Source organism: Eleutherodactylus coqui, chromosome 5 (assembly GCF_035609145.1).
Source record: "Eleutherodactylus coqui strain aEleCoq1 chromosome 5, aEleCoq1.hap1, whole genome shotgun sequence".
NCBI classification, from domain to species: domain Eukaryota; kingdom Metazoa; phylum Chordata; class Amphibia; order Anura; family Eleutherodactylidae; genus Eleutherodactylus; species Eleutherodactylus coqui.
Genome location: NC_089841.1, coordinates 164,095,795 through 164,114,242, shown reverse-complemented (window position 1 = coordinate 164,114,242; position 18,448 = coordinate 164,095,795). Strand labels below are relative to the sequence as shown.

The following is an 18,448-nucleotide window of genomic DNA, read 5'->3' as shown; positions in this document are numbered from 1 at the left end:
ACCTTAAGGGGTTAAAGGTGGCACTAAGCAGGCATTTTTCATCTTCTATTTGCATAACAGAAAAAGATAATGTTTGTGTGTCTCTTGTGTGAGGCCGAGTGTACACGGCCGGGTCGGATCTCGCATTGTCCGGTGACCCCTGCGTACCTGTCCGGATTTTTTCTTGTCTGTGCTGCAGATGTGCCAGCGTACATGCGCAGTACAGATGACACTGCGCTGTTGCTAAGCGATGATGGGGATTCCGCAACCTGTCCACAGTAGCAGCTGCAGGCGGGCCGCGGATCAGACGGCTTCCATTGATTTCAATAGAAGTCATCCGCATGAAATTCGCTCTGAAATAGAACATGCTGCGATTTTCCCTCCGCTCATGGACAGGGAGAAGCGATTTTCTATAGCATGTGTATGGGCAGTATTTGCTGCAGAATCCGGAGGCGAATGACTGCTCCGGATTCTGCAATGCAAATACACCTGTGTGCTTTGGGCCGAGCCCATAAATATTAGCATTTACACACTTTACACACTCAAAACATTATCTTTAACGAACGTTTAAAACCACGTGTATTTTTTTCATTTAAAAGCAGGATGTCCAATGCCTCATTTACAAGAAAGCGCAGCATGGGCAGAGGACAGCTCTTTTGACCAATATGAAAATTGTAATATTTTATAAACATGTTTTACACGGATAATCAAAATAAAAAGACATGACCTAAACATTTTTGTTTTATCCCTAAATATATATATATTTTTTTAAAAATTGAACGTTAATCAGATGAGGAAAACATTTTTAAAGGGACATTACCAGGTCGTCCCAGTGATGATGGTTCCTGTGCTTTTATACGGGAACGGTCATTGCTTAGTGAATGGAGGTGGAGCGGGCCGGAATCATTCTGGCCACCCACCTCCACGGATGAAAAACTGTCTGTTTACACGGGTTGATTTGTCGTTCGTTTTTTAGGCATGCATAAACGGAACAACAAAAGAATTATCATATTGTTCAGTCTGGTCGCGGCAATCTGAACGATTTGTCAACATGTTAGTAATGCCCCTTTTACACGGGACAATTCTTGTTTGAACGATCGAGTGATGTCACTACTAATTCGTTCACAGTTGTTCGCGCAATGTGTTTAAACAGGCAGATCTTTGCTGAGAATCAGCTCACGTTTCGCTCGGCGCCTTATAGCCCTATGGTACACACTGAGCAAGGCGCGTTTAGACGTAACGAGAAGTGAGCGAACCAGCGATGATTTTTATGGAGGGTGAAACTGAGCAACAAATGAAAGTAAACGAAAAATGCACGATGGCTCACATTTAGACGTAACTATTATCGCGCACTTTCATTCGTTCGAGCGAATTGTGAGCGACAATCATTACATGTAAATGGACCTCAGGGCTATGTATAACAACTGACATCTTGAAGCCAGAGGAAAACAGCAAAACTGTATGCCATACAATTCTCAGGCAGAGGTTTTGTTTTTATTTTTTTTTTTAATTAAAAATAGTTAATAAATCAAATATATTGGACTAATATCATCTTCTCCTTTTTTGGTACAGTGTCTTCAGCAAGTTTGGTACACTACCAGAATTCCAGTACCCCAGACAGTCACAGCCACCTCCTATCCCCGTCACACAACACTATAGACAATTATATGTCCACACAGATGGCATCATCCTCACAATGAAAAACCTGCAACCATAACTTGGTACATTCCTTAGACTCATAATAAAGAATATGCAAAAGGTGAATAGTCATGGTCCAACATCGGTTGCAAGAATACAGTCTGTGAAGATGACCATCCTTTCTCTGGAGATGTAAATTGCATCATGCTATGCAAGAATGGCCGTTGGGTACCTATTCTAGCATACTGGACGGGAAACATCTGTAACATCTGTAATCTCTGAAGACGTCACCACTTCTGATGAACTTGTCTTAATACAAAATTAGATTTGTGTTTATCAATCACACAGTATTTGCTTGGATAAGCCTTGATCATCCACGTTAAAGGATTACACCTCAGTAATGTTCATCACTATTCCCCACAACTACCTTCTTTTTCTTCTTCTTCTTCTTTTTGGTCGCACTTTTTCCACACCCTGGATTTCTGTTCTGATCAGATGCAGTCTCGTCACTCAGCCCCATTTCCTTCTTTGAGTCATCTTTTACAATTTCTGACTTATTATGACAATCTGATGCAGTCTTCTTCTTAGACTTTTTTTCAGATTCTAGATGAATTGTCTGGTCATTTGATTGAGTCACGTCACTTAATCCTCTTTCTTTATTTTTCTTCTTACGCCCATTTATTTTACCTTTCACCTCTATGTTCTGGTCATCGGTTTCAGTCTCATCACTCAGTTCCCTTTCCTTCTTTGCCTTCTTTTTTTTCTTCTTCTTTTTAGATTGGTTATTATTGGTCATACCCATAATCTCTGCTGGGGTTGTCTGCAACGCACTGTCTCTAAGAATATCCAATCCCGATACAGCCGCCTCACGATATCTTCTCTGTTCCTCTTCACTGTCTTCACTGCCAAGCAAAGATGGAGAAACACAATGAGCAATTATAATTACTCACTAGACAATCCATGGAAAAAAGCTAAGATTACAGAACAATTAAAGCTTAAAAGGGGTAATCAAGTTCCAACAAATTATTCCCTATCAACAGGATAGGGGATGATTGGTGGCGATCTGACCACTAGGACTCCCACTGTTCATTCGGGGACCAACTGGGTCCCCGTTCTTGTGAAGGAAGCACAGGTTGGGCAGGCGCCCTGCGCTCTATTCATTTTGGTAAGAGCACTGAAGATTCCTGAGTGCTGAACTCAGACCCCTACAATCAGATAATTATCCCTTATGTCGTGAACAGGGAATAACTTGCTGAAATCAGAATACCCCTTTAAAGACACAGGATGAATCTTGACTGCAGCATGAGATTCCCTTAGGTAATCATTCAAGGGACTAAAGCATTGGAGTGCTTGCTAGTGTAAAGAATATATGTTTCCTTACCTTTGAGCAATGTTTCCCAAACTCGAGTCCTCACACCCCACCAAGAGGTCATGATTTGAGAATATCCTCTAGTGAGAACAATGTGGCAATGTGTGAGGCATTAATAATAATTACATAATCTGCGCAATACTATGGAAATTCTGAAAACCCGTTAGGGGGCATGAGGACTGAAGTTTTGGAAACACTGCCTTAGAGAAAGGCCCTCCAAAAGAAATCAGAAATTTGGAAAAAGAGAAAAAAAAAAACTGTCAAATTTTAAAGACCATGAAAAAGCACATTAATATAGGAATGTTGATTGCATGCGCATAAAAAGTGTTTTGTATGGTATTGCCCATTGTACAGTAGACATAATTTTAACCTTCTAAAGGTGTCCAGACATCTTCAATAACTATCGATTGAACGCTCATCTGACCAGCAGCTATTGCTCCCAAATCCCCCGTACACATGAAAGCCTGGTTCAGCCCAGCATTCATGTGTTTTCCATGGGGACAGTGGAGAAAGCCATAGCTAGACTGCTCCGGCTTATCTCCAAGGAGAGAAAAAGGATGGGACATTGAACTTCCACGTATCCAATCCTTCTTTATCTCAACCTTTGTGGGAAAAAAGGGAGCCCCCACCCCATACACATATGACAGTCAACTGGTCCCACTGAAATCAGTGGGTTTGGATGGCCTTTGTCTAAAGTGTATGGGGCCTTAACAGCAAGGTTCAATTTATAGACCAATATATAATCCCCTCCGAAAAGACCTCAAATCCAGACCTTTGGTATAGATCTTGGTGGGTAAATTTCTCCAGCACAAAACACTTGTAGTGAAACCTCCCGGCCTGGAGAAACAAAGATGGCCACCCCACTTCTCCGACTACCAGATGCACATTAGTATAGATTGGTAGTCAAAGACACTACATGCTGATCTGACGGGCCAGTAGGGTTCATGGGGCAACACTGGTCAATCAAAGCAGGTGCAGTGTCTTAGACTAATGCCGCATACTAATACACAGTGTGCATTAGGTAGTCAGAGAAGTGGTGCGACCATGTTTGCTTCTCCAGGCCCAGCCAGTTGCTTTAACTGTGGAAGATGATATGATATGTATATATATTTCTATTTATATAGCGTTACACCATGTATGCTGCACTTTATACAATATAACAAACCGAACAATAAATAAAAATAATAAGACTTGTTCCATAGATTTTGTGATAACAGGTATGCTACACTGGTATGAAACATTCAATAGAGTAACAGAGCATGTAATGAGGTCCTAATTGTTCACATACAGGAATGCATATTGTTACACTTAGGCCCCCATGTACATTTAAGGCCCTTTTACACGGAACGACTATCGTTTAAAAAATTGTTTAAATGAGTGAAAATGAATGATAATCATTCAGTGTAAACACTGCGAATGATCGAACGATAAATCGTTCACTTTATGCAGTTATTAGAGATGAGCGAGCGTACTCGCTAAGGCAAACTACTCGAGCAAGTAGTGTCTTATGCGAGTACCTGCCCGCTCGTCTCTAAAGATTTGGGTGCCGGCGGGGGAGAGCGGTGAGTTGCAGGAGTGAGCAGGGAGTGCGCGGGGGGGGGGGGGGGGGGGGGACACACACACACGACAGTAGCCGGCACAGAATTGACGTTAATGGCAGGTTGGACAGTTTATGTAGGTTGGGAAAAAGTAGGAAGGGTCCCGGAAAAGTGAGCAGTCATAGATGTATCTGTTACAAACTCTACAGACACAAGTCGTGGCTAGAAGAGTTTCTTCATGCTGATCTGGGGCTGATGGAAAAGTAAATCAGAGAAGATGTCACCTATGATCACTGGATTAAACTGCACTGTGACCACTTATATGGTCTGGAGAGCACTTATGTATGTGTACTACTATGTGGTCACTGTATGGTAGTGTTACTAGTCTTTGTATTCAGTAATACTATGGTGGCATTATTCAGTCACTATGCAGAGTAGTTGGATAATGTATTATTGGTAATTAGTCTTTGTGTAATGGTTTTTATTCAATGACAGTATTGTGTTATTAGTCACTGTGTGAAAGTAGTTGTATAGTAGTTTTATTAGTAATATTGGTCTTTGTATAGTGGGTTTTCTTCAGTAACAGGAGGGAAATATATAGTCACTATTTAGTGGTCATCGTGTTGCAGTACTATTTAAGCCTAGCATAGTAAAGTCATAGGAAATGTAGGGCTTTGTACAGTAGTGTGTATCCACAGGTATGTAGATATTTAATTACTTACAGTTGCAGCATTTGCTTCTGGTATGGTGGAAACAATATTTTATGATAACTATGTATATATTTATTTTTTTCTGAAGGGGAAAGAGGTCAACGACGACAACAACTTAAGCCCAGGGAGTTTTTGGCCCTGATCTTTTAAGACCCCAGCATTGTCCTGCTGCTATACTATACTACTGTAGTTGTGGGTGCCCAAAAGGTTTAAAACCTGTTACCACCTCACCTTGTAGAAGATTCCATTCTGCGCTTTACAGCTGGAGAAGGTAATATTTCTCCAGAATCCCCAGGAACAGATGTAGTTAACAGCCGAAAACCTTAAAACAGAAAAGAAAGTCCAACATTGCTTACACAAAACACAACAAAATACAGATAGGAATTCTATATCTACACCAACAAAAGTTAACATACAGATTCACAGCAAAGGCAGTCTTATCTATTAACCCCTTCCTGCTCTATGATGTACTAATACATCACGGGAATGCTACCGTTCTTGCAGTTTGATGTAATAGTACACCATGGCAATTACGAGGGCACAGCTCTTCTGCATGTACAATCACCATGGGACTGCAGCTATAACAAACAGCTAGGGTCCTGCTGCAATGGCATGGATCAGAGCTAACCACGACCATGGCTGTTAAGTCCCTTAGATGTCTTGTGTAGTGCCGATGATGGCATGTTAACGGTTAACAGAAGGAGACAGCTTCCTCTGTCATGTCATTAGCCCTCTGAAATGCAAGTGTGGAGGGCTGATGAGTGGCCATTCAGACAAAACAGTGGCTTTTAGGCCTCATGTCCACGGGCAAAAGAAGAATTAAAATCCGCAGCGGATTTTAACTCTTCTCCTGCCCGCGGAGCCGCACCCCATAGGGATGCATTGACCACCCGCGGGTAGATAAATACCCGCGGATGGTCAATAAAAGTGATTTTTTTAAAAATGGAGCATGAAAAAATCTGGACCATGCTCCATTTTCGTGCGGGTCTCCCGCGGGGACGGCTCCCGCAGGCTTCTATTCAAGCCTATGGAAGCCGTCCGGATCCGCGGGAGACCAAAATCGTAATTTACTCACCCGCTCCGGTTCTTCCCTTCGCCGCGGCGCCATCTTCTCTCCGTCGCGGCCGGATCTTTTTTCTTCGGGCCGGCGCATGTGCAGGGCACGTCACCGATGTCATCCTGCGCATCCGCCGAGCCGAAGAAAGAAGATCCGGCCGCGATGGAGAGAAGATGATGCCGCGGCGAAAAGGAGATCCGGAGCGGGCAGGAGGTAAGTTTATTCTTATTTATTCTTATTTTCAGCGCTCCTGTCCGCGAGGCAGGAGGGACCCGCTCCGGATTCTCCATGGAGAATCCGTAGCGGGCCTGATTTTCCCTGTGGACATGGGGCCTTAGGCCTGCCAGGGCTGTCTGTGTAAAAGATAAGAGACAATACAATGCAATAAGGCACTACAGTGTATTATCTGAGCAATCACAGGATCACATGTTGATCCTTACAGGGGGCATTAAAAAAAACTTTTTAAGGAGTTGCACCAGAATACCAAGTTATGCACAGGATAGGGGACAACTTACTGATCAGTGGGGGTCCCACTGCTGAGACTCCCACCAATCTCAACAAAGGGGATCCTGTATTCCCCGTCCTCACTGCGGGGTTGCTGCAAGACCTGCAGTGAGAAGGAGACTGAATAAAGTGCTGGTTGTGCAAGCGCACTAGCACTCCATTCACTTTCTGCCGGGCATCCATATGGTGCAACCGCTCAGGTATTTCTGCCATTCCCAGTCAGACTAAAATCACTGTGGGGTGGAAAAGCAACCCCCTGAAGTGACAGGAGAGCGGAACACAGGAGTCTCATTCTCCAGATCGGCAGGGGTCTCAGTGGCGAGACCCCACCGATCGGCATGTTATTGCTTTTGAAAAGTGAAGATGAACACCCCCCAAAAAGAGAACAAAAAAACTGAAAACAAAACAAAACACTGTGACGGCCGGTTGTCTGGGAATTGTATAAAATGACCCATGGACACCTGGAAAACAGGAGAATTCATGTGCGGAGCAGAGAAGCAAAAAGTGTAACTGGAAGTGGAGCCTAAGGGTTCATTCACATGACCGTGAGTTTGGTGCGATGCATGGCCCTGTAACGTGGTGAATAGAATCAATGAAAGTACATGGACTTTCATTGATTCCTTCACATTAGCGTGTAAACACTGCTGCACCTCGTTAACATTACAACAGCAAGTAGAACTGGAACTGCGGTGGGTGACTTGTGGGGAGCAGGGAAAGAGGAGTATAAGCTTTTATTACGTTTTTCTCAGGAGGGAACTGTTATTGCAAAAAATCTTTACCTTATAATCCGTGAGTTCCAAACAGCAAAAAAAAAAAAAAGGCCAATAAAGATTATTTCCATATAATTTGAAGCAAATTAAAAGCAACCTACTCTAAGTTTAAAAAAAAAAAAAAAACACCCTTTAACCTCTTAATGATCACAATACATATATCTACAAGTCATGCTGACTGTGCAATCAAGCCCTCACTGCCCCCGGCCCATATGAATGCAGTGGCTGGAACTTGAAGAGACAGCCAAGGGGACTTTGCTACACTGTTTCCCTAACTTCCATAAAGGTCAGTGGGAGTTATGCAAACAGTAGCACCGTGAGCTAAGCTATTTCCATACCTCAGGAGCTGCAGAAACAGCAAAGTTCCCTGTACTATACTGTTTGCATAACTGCCTTTGACCCCTATGGGAGTTACAAAAAAGCATAGCGTAGTCAGCTTGGCTGGTTCTGTAAGTCCTGACCCCCTCATTCAGCTGGGTTGGGACACAGGAGATCAGAACCTGAGAAAGGTGTGGGTCCCAGGGTTGGACTTTCATGGCACATCCTGTAAATATGCCATGAACGTTTCAGATGGGAATAGCGCATTAAAGGGGTTGTACCAATGTCAAAGTTATTCCCTATCCACAGGATAAGGAATAACGTTATGATCAGTAGAGGTCTGACCACTGGAACCCACACTGATTCCGAGAAGAGACGCTCCGATGGCCCCGCATGGATGGAGTGGAGGTCAGGCATACACCTCCGCTCCATTCATTTCAATCACATCAATGGAAATTTCTGGGTACAAACACTTGCCAATCTCCAGCGATGTCATTGAAATGAATGGATTGGCAGTACATATGTACGACCTCTGCTCCATTCATACGAGGGCCCGTCAAGACCCCCATTCTCGGAACCGGTGGACATCGCAGCAGTTGAACTTCCATCAATCATAGGTTTATTCCCCATGCACATCTTGGTACAATCCATTTAAGTTTACTAGCAAGTCACAGTTGAAATTGCTGACAAGTGAAAGTAGGAATAAGTGATGGCTATCCAAATGACTAATGTGTCATTATGCTACTTACCTTCATCTTCAGAGTCCCTTTCAACCGTAGACTTCTGATTAAAACGGTTACTTACTGGAATTTCTTTGATGCAGCTAAAGAACACAGGCAAATTCTATCAGTTACATTGCAGGAATTATACAGAACCCATGTACAAAAAGCTTTGACTTACCTATCTAGCATGGCAGCAAGCTTCTTGGCGACATGTGTGCGGAATTCAGGTGTGGTTTGTAGTTCATTCCCATCATGCTCATGGCTGTCCGGTCGAGCTCTACAAAGCAACAAAATATTTTGAGGACTTCCGCAAACATATGCAATTTGGTCCGGATAAGTATATTATACATACCGTAAACTTGGAACAACAGGAGAGGCTGCATTGTCTTGATACCGTACCTTTTTTTCCATTGAACCTGTAATATAAACTAAGTAACATTAGAAAATTCTATGTATTGTAGAAACATGAACTTTAAGTTACAGAACTTTAAAATGGGGCATAACATGTAAGCAGATTAAGTGCAAAATCAATGACATTACATCAGAGGTAAGGATGGTAGGATGTGAAAAGGTGAGCTAGTTAAAGTGTGCCATGATACCGTCTGACCCAGTCCTGTGTTTGTATGTGGTTTTTCAGTGTTATAACTACCTTACAAGAAAGCCTGTATAGGAATCTTTATCTGCAATCTCAATTAGCCCTGCTATAAATATGAGCAGGTACTTGGATCAGAATAAAGTTGCTTAAGACAGCAAGAAAAAGGATCCAGCATCCATAAAATCATGGCTTTATTGAGGCATATTAAAATCTCAACAGGAAGAACATACAGTGGCGTGACAAGCTGACGGGTTTCAAGCCGTCACATCAGCTCTTAGTCATAGCATAACAACGGGGCGCACCTGCTCAGTTTAAAAAGAAACATCCAACCAAGAAACAAACAAAAAAGTAATCATGTGACTAAGTTAGGCCGCCTGCAGACGAGCGGAAATCCCGCGGCGGGATTTCCGCCGCTCAAAGCCTGCATAGGATTGCGTTAACAAACGCAATCCTATGCAGACGGCCGCGGTTTGGCCGCGCGAAATCTCGCGCGGCAAACAAACCGCGGCATGTCCTATTTTTGTGCGGGGCTCGCAGCCGGCGGCTCTGGTCTGCGCATGCGATGGCTGCCGACACATGAAAGAGCCGGGGCCGCCGGGCGCGGGTGAGTACGCGCTCATCCCTGCAGGTGCTCAGGTCGGGTCCCGCGGCGAGAATTCTCGCCGCCGGATCCGACCCGCTCGTCTGCAGGCGGCCTAAAACAAAGGTGACACATGGGAGGTAGAAAACATCGCAATTATTCCCTAGTAAGGGCTCCTGTCCACAGGCGTAGCGATATCCCACGGCAGATCGCTGCCGCCAGGGAGCAGGGGAGAGCTGACAGGCTCACTGCAGAGATTTGCGGCAAATCGCAGCATGCGGTGATTTAAATCCTGCGAGTGGAGAATCGATATGATTCTCCGCTCGTGGACAGCGGGGCTGCGCTTTCCATAGTAGTCTACGGAAAGTGTTCACTGCGTTCCCTGCGGCTGGATTATTGCCACGGGAAACGCAGTGAAAAAAAAAAAAAAAAAAAAAAAAAAAAAAAAAAAATCGCCTGTGGACAGGCAACCTAAACCAAAATCAGGTCAGATCTCGTATTAAAACCAAAGGGGTTGCTGGTTTTCAAATGAAAAGTCCATTATGTTTTTCTATGAAGTAATAATTGATGGTCGGGTCACCTTCCCTAATGGGGCGACTGATCTGTTCCCCACCGATAGCGTGGATAGATGAAAAATTACCAGCGCAGAAACATTCCTGGATGCCCTATTTGGTATATCAGAGATATGATGTCTGATACGTGTTTTAAACTGCAAGTTAGGCAGCTAACATACTGAAGTTTATACAAGACACAAGTGATTAAATACACTACAGAAGGAGTATTACAATTAATATATTGTTTAATATCGATTGAATTGACACATGAAATAAATGTTTTTAAACTATGCAGACTCGAACACCACCAACATTTGGAATGTCCACATGTAAATGCCCCAGGATGCATGAGCCAGGTGCAGATATGATCAAAAAACAGACCAGGCGATAATAATTGACCCAAAGTTGGGGCTTTCTTCGCGATATTCCTGTGACCATTATGAAGAACAGAAGTCAAAGATAAGATCAATATGCAAAACAAGTATATATTTATTAAGTACTAGCGTACCCATCGCGCGTTGCTGCGAAGACAGACATACATACATACATTTGTTTTTATATATCTAGATAGCAGCTTTTAAGTTACCTCAGCGGTATAATATATAACAACCAATCACAGCACAGCAGCTTTCATGTTACCTCAGCAGTATAATATATAGCAACCAATCACAGCACAGCTTTCATGTTACCTCAGCAGTATAAGAAATAGCAACCAATCAGAGCACAGCTTTCATTTTACCTCCGCAGTATAAGAAATTGCAACCAATCACAGCACAGCTTTCATTTTACCTCAGCATTCTCAATATCCAGCAATTGTTTTGCGAAACGTTCGGCGGATGCATCATTTTGTAGTTGAACACGCATCCCGTTGCTCGTAATGCCTTTTGCTTTTGTGCTTGAGATGGAAATCAAACGATCTTTGTCTGGGGGGCATAACTGTCGACAATGCTCGCACGCGCGCCACCTATCATAGGATAGATGTACTATGCCTATAATCTTCCCAGGAGTGTACTCAACAACTTCCCAAAGTTTCATGGCGATTAGATGAATGGTGTAGTAGCGCAAAAAGGACAGACAGACATACATTCCTTTTTATATATATAGATGACATCAGGAAGTGAGAGAATTAGATTCCGTACGTAAAATTTGGACGCTAATTATTTTGCGCTTAGAATTGAATAATCGAGTTGGGACCTATTAACTTTTCCTATTTATGACATAATCAATGCTCGTGCCAAATTTCAAGTTTCTATGACATTGGGAGGTGAGAAAATTAGATTCCGTACGTAAAATTTGGACGCTAATTCTTTGGCGCTTAGAATTGAATAATCGAGTTGGGACCCATTAACTTTTTCTATTTTTGACATAATCAATGCTCGTGCCAAATTTCAAGTTTCTATGACATTGGGAGGTGAGAAAATTAGATTCCGTACGTAAAATTTGGACGCTAATTCTTTGGTGCTTAGAATTGAATAATCGAGTTGGGACCCATTAATTTTTCCTATTTATGACATAATCAATGCTCGTGGCAAATTTCATGTTTCTACAATATCGGGAAGTGAGAGAATTAGTGGCAATGATGGAAATCGAACGATCTACGTGGGGGGGCGTAACTGTCGACGACGCACGCACGCGCGCCATTTATCATAGCATAAATGTACTATGCCTATAATCTTCCCAGGAGTGTACTCAACAACTTCCCAAAGTTTCATGGCGATCGGATGAATGGTGTAGTAGCGCATAAAGGACAAGACAGACAGACAGACACACACAGACAGACACACATTCAATTTTATATATATAGATTGGATATATTTCCTGAAATTCACAACTAAGTGCAGTGAAAAAGAATACCGCAGGATTACTGGATTTTTTTTGTTTACAGATAGAAGTGTAACTAAGAGATCAGATCGATTCCTATTGTTTACAATGGATCTGACTCTGTTTAACTTCCATGATGGAGATTTACATTTGTTCAAAGGATGAATAGTTTTATCACTCTCACTATTTACTTAATTGATTAGCGATAGAACAATTATGTTTTACATGAAGTAACTCCCCCACTGGAACACTCTAGATAGTGTGAGTGGGGTGACATGAGTGTTGTTAGGCTTTTGTTTTGGCAAGTCAGAGTATTTACATGTTGATGATCAAGGTCAGCGCCCAACTGCAAATCTTAATAAGAAACACAGAATGCATGGAGAGAAAAAGAAAATTTTAACCCAAAGGGGGCTATTATTAACCCCTTAAGGACGTGGCCCTTTTTTTTCCCATTTTCGTTTTTTCTTTTCCCCTTTTAAAAAAAATCATAACTCTCATTTATCCATCGATGTATATGTCTGGGACTTGTTTTTTGCGGAACGAGTTATATTTTTTAATGGTACTATGCAATGTCCCATATAATGTTCTGAAAAACTTTAAAAAAAATTCTAAGTGAAGTGAAATAGAAAAAAAGCGCAATTCTGCCATATTTGGGTGCGTCTCCTTTCTACGACGTAAATACTACAACAAAAATGACATGATGATTTTATTCTATGGTTCAGTACAATTACTACAATACCAAACTTATATAGTTTTTTTTGCCGTACTACTATAATTTGTATCTTAAAAAAATTAATTTTCTGCTGCATCTTCTAACAGCCATAGCTTCTTCATTTTTCCGTTATTGGTACTTATAGAAATAGCTACGTATTTTGGAGTTCATATTACATTTTGATTGCTTTTTATTACATTTTTTCTTGGAGACAGAGTGACCAAAAAAAGTGAAATTCTGGCGCTATTTTTTCTTCTGACGGCGTTCACCATGCATGGTAAATAATGCATTACTTTGATAGATCGGACTTTTATGAACACGGTGATACCAAATATGTTTTTTTGTTTTATTATTTAAATTCTTTTATTATAATTATGGCTGTCCATGAGAATTCGCAGGAAAATGGAGCATGCTGCGATTTTGCATGCGCAAGCAGGAACCGCAATTGGTTACTGCTCGTGTGCATGAAGTATCACTTTTGCATTGCATGCTATTGTCGATATTTGCTGCGGAATCCAGAGGCGGCCGCCCGCTCCGGATTCCGCAATTCAAATCCGCCCGTGTGCATTCACCCTAACTTCTGAAATTGATCAAGAGGACCTGAACACGACTGGATGGGATAAAAAGTGCTATTGGAAACACGAAAAGTGTGAGATTTGGAACCCAAGATGGGCAAACTCTACAAGTAATGGAAATCTGACAATGCAGAGATATATTCTGAAAAGAGAACCCGGCCGGCATGGCAACCTCCTCCGAAACACTACTGTCATGAAGGAATCTCCCGTACAATAAAAAAGTTGGAGCAAATAAAGAAATTTGTTCAGAAGTCAAAATTTTGTCTGACAAATTAACAGCCTGATTTAGAGCTCTTTTTCTAGGACTCTCACAGTCAGAAAACATTTTTTTTAATCTCCCAATTAGAGATGAGCGAGCATTGTCCTTAGCGAGTACCTGCCCGCACGGAAGAAAAGGTTTGGGTGCAGGCGGGGAGCGGTGGGGGAGAGCAGGGAGGAACGGAGGGGAGATCTCTCTCTCCCTCTCTTCCCGCCTGCTCAATCCCACAACTCACTGCTTCCCAGCGCCGGCACCCGAACTTTTTCTTCCGAGCGGGTAGGTACTCACTAAGGACAATGCTCGCTCGAGTAATTGTCCTTAGCGAGTATGCTCGCTCATCTCTACTCCCAATCCATCTCTTAGTTCTACCCCCTCCATAGGCCTGAGGTGATTGGGGTCTCCTTTTTCAGAGGATTCGGAGGCTGGTTATCAAACAAGAATGTCCTTCCTCTGCCCTTAGAAAATCCCATCCATTTCCCTTTTCCTTAGGACTACCATCTTTGGTGAATCTCTTATTGTGCTGGAAAGACAGCTCCAATTTTGGAAAGGATTAAGCTAGAATTATCATCCAGAACGAGCCCAAAAAGATTACAGGTATGCAAAGCCTATTTTTTGAAGCAGCATCCTCTGGGCAACTGTTTAACTAAAAGGCCCATTGGACTACACTGGAGTGAGATATTGAATGTGCCATTAGCCTAATTGCATCTGCTAGAAAGTCAGCAGCTTTCTGACTACGAGCAAAAGAGGTCAACACCTGGTGTTTTCAAGATTTCCCCTCTATCTGAGAGGAAATCCAAATAACGAGGAACCTTGCCGTACACGTGGCTGCTATACTGGGCTTAGAGGAAGCAGTCCCAATTTCCCAAGAGCTCTTCAAGAAGCCATCGACTTTTTTTTAATCCATATCTTCCAAAAGCCTTAGATCATCAAAGGGGAAGAGAAGACTTTCTCATAAATCCCTGTCTTGATCAATTACTCTTAAAGGAGGGAATGCATTACTAGCTTTTTTTTTCTTCTTGCAACTCTTAAAAATTGTTAATTTTTTTCAGTTTGCACCACATTTATTACATTTGCAAATTTTTTGGATCATCTAGGAAAAGTGGTGTGGTTAAGGTCGGCTGTCCACGGCCGTTGTGATATACTGCCGCAGATTTCCGCCGCAGGGGAGCATTATCTCACTGCGATTTTCCGCGATGAACCTATCATTGTGATTTTCCACTCGTGTACATCGGGCTACGCTTTCCATCACCGCGGGTAATGCAGTGAAATATCGCCCAGGGACAGGAGGCCTAAGGCCTCATGTCCACGGGGAAAATCAGATCCGCTGCGGATTTGTACCGCGGATTTGGGCTGCAGATGCAGTGCGGATGCACTGTAATTGTATTTTATTTTTCATGCAGGAGATCAATTGAGCTATGTGCTCTATGAGCTCCCACACGCGTGATCCGCACCTAAATGGAGCATGTCCATTTTTTTTCATGCTCCAGAAATTTTTTAATTCAGTTTTATTGACCATCCATGGGTATTTATCTACCCGCGGGTGGTCAATGAATTCCTATGGGGCGCGGATCCGTGCGCGAAAAATGCTCCGGATTTTAATTCTTAATTTGCCCGTGGACATGAGGCCTAAGGAGTGCATTATTCTGACACATTTCTCAGTTGTGACCTTAAAAAATGTGCAAAATTTTTATGCAAGCCCACTCCAGCGCTGTTGGTACACGTTTTGTGGGCTGATTTATCATGAGAGCTATAATTGGAGTATTTTTTGTAATCCTCTTTTGTCACCACAAAATACAACAAATGTAACATACTGTCACATGATGTTTCATAAGCTTAGGGAAAAAGTGCATGGCAAAAAAATTTAAGATGTTTTCCGTGTCTTATATTAGCAAACATGGATAAAAAACCACGTACGCCGACAGGCCAAAAGTCATGAGGCAAGAACTCAATATCGTGTGAGGCCCCCAGTAGCTGGTGAATTGCAGGAACTCGACTCGTCATCGATTCCACAAGTGGACAGAAGATGTCTGGAGGGATGTTGAACGATGGTATTTGCCACCCATAGCTCCATGGCATTTGTAGGTATAGGATCTCGGGTGGACAACACCACCACATCACATATTGGGATCGTGTCAGATGAAAGTGCAGGCTACACCATTCGTATGAATCTTCCAGAATCCTGGACAACTTCAGCATGATGTATAGTACTATCCTTCTGGAATATCCCATCATTATGAAGGTACATTAAGTCCATAAAGGGCTGTAAATTGTCAACAAGCAATGGAACGTAGCAGGCACCAGTCAATGACTTGTTTAGGAGGACCAGTGGACCCAACCCAATCTATGCCTCACACCAGTATGGAGCCACCAGCTTGCACAGTGCTATGTTGATAACGGGGGTCTGCACCACATATGAACCCCACTATCAGCTTGAAACAATTGGTACAGTGACTCATCGGCCCATGCCACATTTTCAGTCCTCTAGGGCTAAGTTAGCAACCTCACGAGCCCAGGTGAGGTGTTGTGTCCGGTGTCACCAGAGGCATCTGGTGGGTCTTCTGCTCCCATATGCCATGGAAGCTAAAGAACGTTGCGCTGACCTGAGGGATATACATGGGGGGCCTCCTGCAAGGATTGTGGATGGGATTTCTGCTGGAGTTTCTTGTCTGTTCGCATGAGCATTTTTAGCCAGACGCCACTGGTGATGATTATTAAGCACCTGCTGATGGCGACTGCACTGCCCACTGTGGGTATTAATGCCTTCTATGATGTTTTTACATGTGACACTGTGGATTGAGGCATGTCAAATGCCCACACCACTTCGGAAACTGAGTGTCCCGTCCATCTTTCAGCCACTCTCATGCCTCGTTTAACCTCCAATAATAGACGTCGCCTGGCCCTGAGTTCAGTATCACTCACAAGATAACACCTCACAACTTAAGGCACTTTTACACAGGCTGACAGTCTTTTAAGCGACTGCACAAGCGCTGCCATCTCCGCTAAGGTCCTTAGAAAGACTTCACTGCTGGATCGCAGACTTCTCGTCCGCTTCTCGCTCAGTGCTTCACCTCCTATGTGAAGCGTTGAGCGGGGAGCATTTACATGGGACGAGAAGCCCGCAATGATTTTTAAGCTGACTGAAAAGTCAGCTTAACGACCTGTGGATGAAAAGTGAGTGATTTTTCTGCATTTACACTAAACAATTATTGCTCAAATTCATTTGTTTGAACGATAATCATTACGTGTAAATGGGCCATTATACAGGTGTGGGCACTCCCATGCCATCATCTAAAGTAATACCACTACATAACTAGTTTACCTACTGGTATTCCAGGACTTTCAGCACATTAAAGCCCATTTACATGAAATGATTATCGCTCAAAATTCTTTCAAACAAACGAATTTGAGTGATTGTTCAGTGTGAAAAAAATAAATCGCTCACTTGCCGTTAGCGGTTGTTTGAGCTGACTTTTTAGTCAGCTTAAAAACCTTGTTGCCTCACTGGCTTCTCATCCCGTGTAAATGCTCCCCTCTCAGCGCTTCCTATACGAGGTGAAGCGCTGAACGAAAAGCCCGCGAGCCAGTGGCAAGTCTTTCTGCTTAAATGCTCTGCACAAGCGCTGAAGACCTTAGTGGGGATGTCAGCGCTAGAGCAGTTGTTTAAACGACTGTCAGCCTGTGGAAAAGTGCCTTTAGTGTATACTGGTCAGTTCTAGCACTGCTATCGCTCTCCCTGCTTGGCACTGCTAACACGCTCCAGTGATCATGTTCTGTATGCACATGACCGCAGCAGCCAATCACAGGTCTCAGGGGAGTACAGTGATTGGCTGCAGAAGTCACGTGTGTATATAGAAGGTCACTAAAACAGAAGCAGCATAGAAACAGAGATCAGCCTTGTGAGCAGGAGTGGCCAGAGCTGGGAGCACAGTTTCTTCAAGAACAGAAAATATGACGTAGTACGGCCAAGAAGGATACACGCAGCTTCCTCTCTGACCACAGTGAGGGGACCTCCCTCTGACTGGGGAGTATGGTGGGTTTCTTTGTTGTTTTTTATTTGCACCCATTCCCTGCCCAGAATTTTTTTTTTTACTCTTCAAAAACCTCCTTAAAGGGGTTGTCTGGATGCAGACTTTTTTTAAATGGATCCAAAATGTGTTTAAACAATAACAGCAATGACTTTTTCCTCTATTGATCCAAGGCTTCAGCTCCCGCGCTCCTCCTTGTCTTTGTTTACAGGCAGCTACCACCTGATCACAGCCAATCAGATGCCGCAGCAGACATGTTTCGTTTCCCTGGCATCATGGCTTCCAGCATCTGAACTGTGATGCCCAGCGGACATCATGTGACTGCAGCAGCCCCCTGGTTGGTTACGAACAAATAAGTATTGCTGCTTTTATTGTTTTAACACATTAAAAAATAAATCAGCTGCAGCGGACAATCCCCCAACTTCAATGATGCCTCCCATAATGCATCAGGCCCGTCTGTGCTACACATTCCACCCCAGGCTTCACCATAAGGTACAACAGACGAGAGAACTACTTGTCCCCCATTACTATATACAGGAAGGTTCTGTAGGGGCATATATATTATGCGTTCTCACCAGCAGGCTCCCAGGCCGCCTCTCGGAGGCGCTGCTGCTCCTCCCCATCACTACTACTACTGTCATCACCAGCCGCCAGCCTGCTCTTTCTGGGCGCCGCCATATTGGATCACGTGTTGCTGCCGCAGTGCATCTGTGTAGTTGTAG

General features: G+C 43.2%; 2 protein-coding genes across 3 annotated transcripts in view; one reads left to right on the top strand and one right to left on the bottom strand.

Annotated features, from left to right (window-relative positions):
* HNF1A (HNF1 homeobox A) overlaps positions 1–2,469 on the top strand; it is a 30,960-nt gene extending 28,491 nt beyond the window's left edge. For both annotated transcript variants that reach the window (XM_066603624.1, XM_066603625.1), the window contains exon 9: positions 1,552–2,469. In XM_066603624.1, coding sequence (XP_066459721.1) covers positions 1,552–1,679 — 128 coding nt within the window. In that variant the 3' untranslated portion in view covers positions 1,680–2,469. The remainder of the gene's footprint in view (positions 1–1,551) is intronic.
* On the bottom strand, positions 1,463–18,447 carry C5H12orf43 (chromosome 5 C12orf43 homolog). Its single transcript, XM_066603627.1, has 6 exons — positions 18,302–18,447; positions 8,958–9,021; positions 8,784–8,882; positions 8,633–8,706; positions 5,466–5,556; positions 1,463–2,519 (listed from the first exon to the last, which is right to left on the bottom strand). The coding sequence occupies exons 1-6, from the start codon at positions 18,402–18,404 to the stop codon at positions 2,012–2,014; spliced, it is 939 nt and encodes a 312-aa protein (XP_066459724.1). The 5' UTR covers positions 18,405–18,447; the 3' UTR covers positions 1,463–2,011.
* Position 18,448: the final 1 nt, after the last annotated feature.

Bases quoted from the DNA above. Each gene is read 5' to 3' on its own strand.
- C5H12orf43 (XM_066603627.1), bottom strand. From the start codon at position 18,404: ATGGCGGCGCCCAGAAAGAGCAGGCTGGCGGCTGGTGATGACAGTAGT. The intron at 8,707-8,783 runs GTAAGTCAAAGC...TGTGTTCTTTAG, and splicing joins CTTGCTGCCATGCTAGATAG to CTGCATCAAAGAAATTCCAG. The intron at 5,557-8,632 runs GTAAGTAGCATA...TTCTGTTTTAAG, and splicing joins AAGGGACTCTGAAGATGAAG to GTTTTCGGCTGTTAACTACA.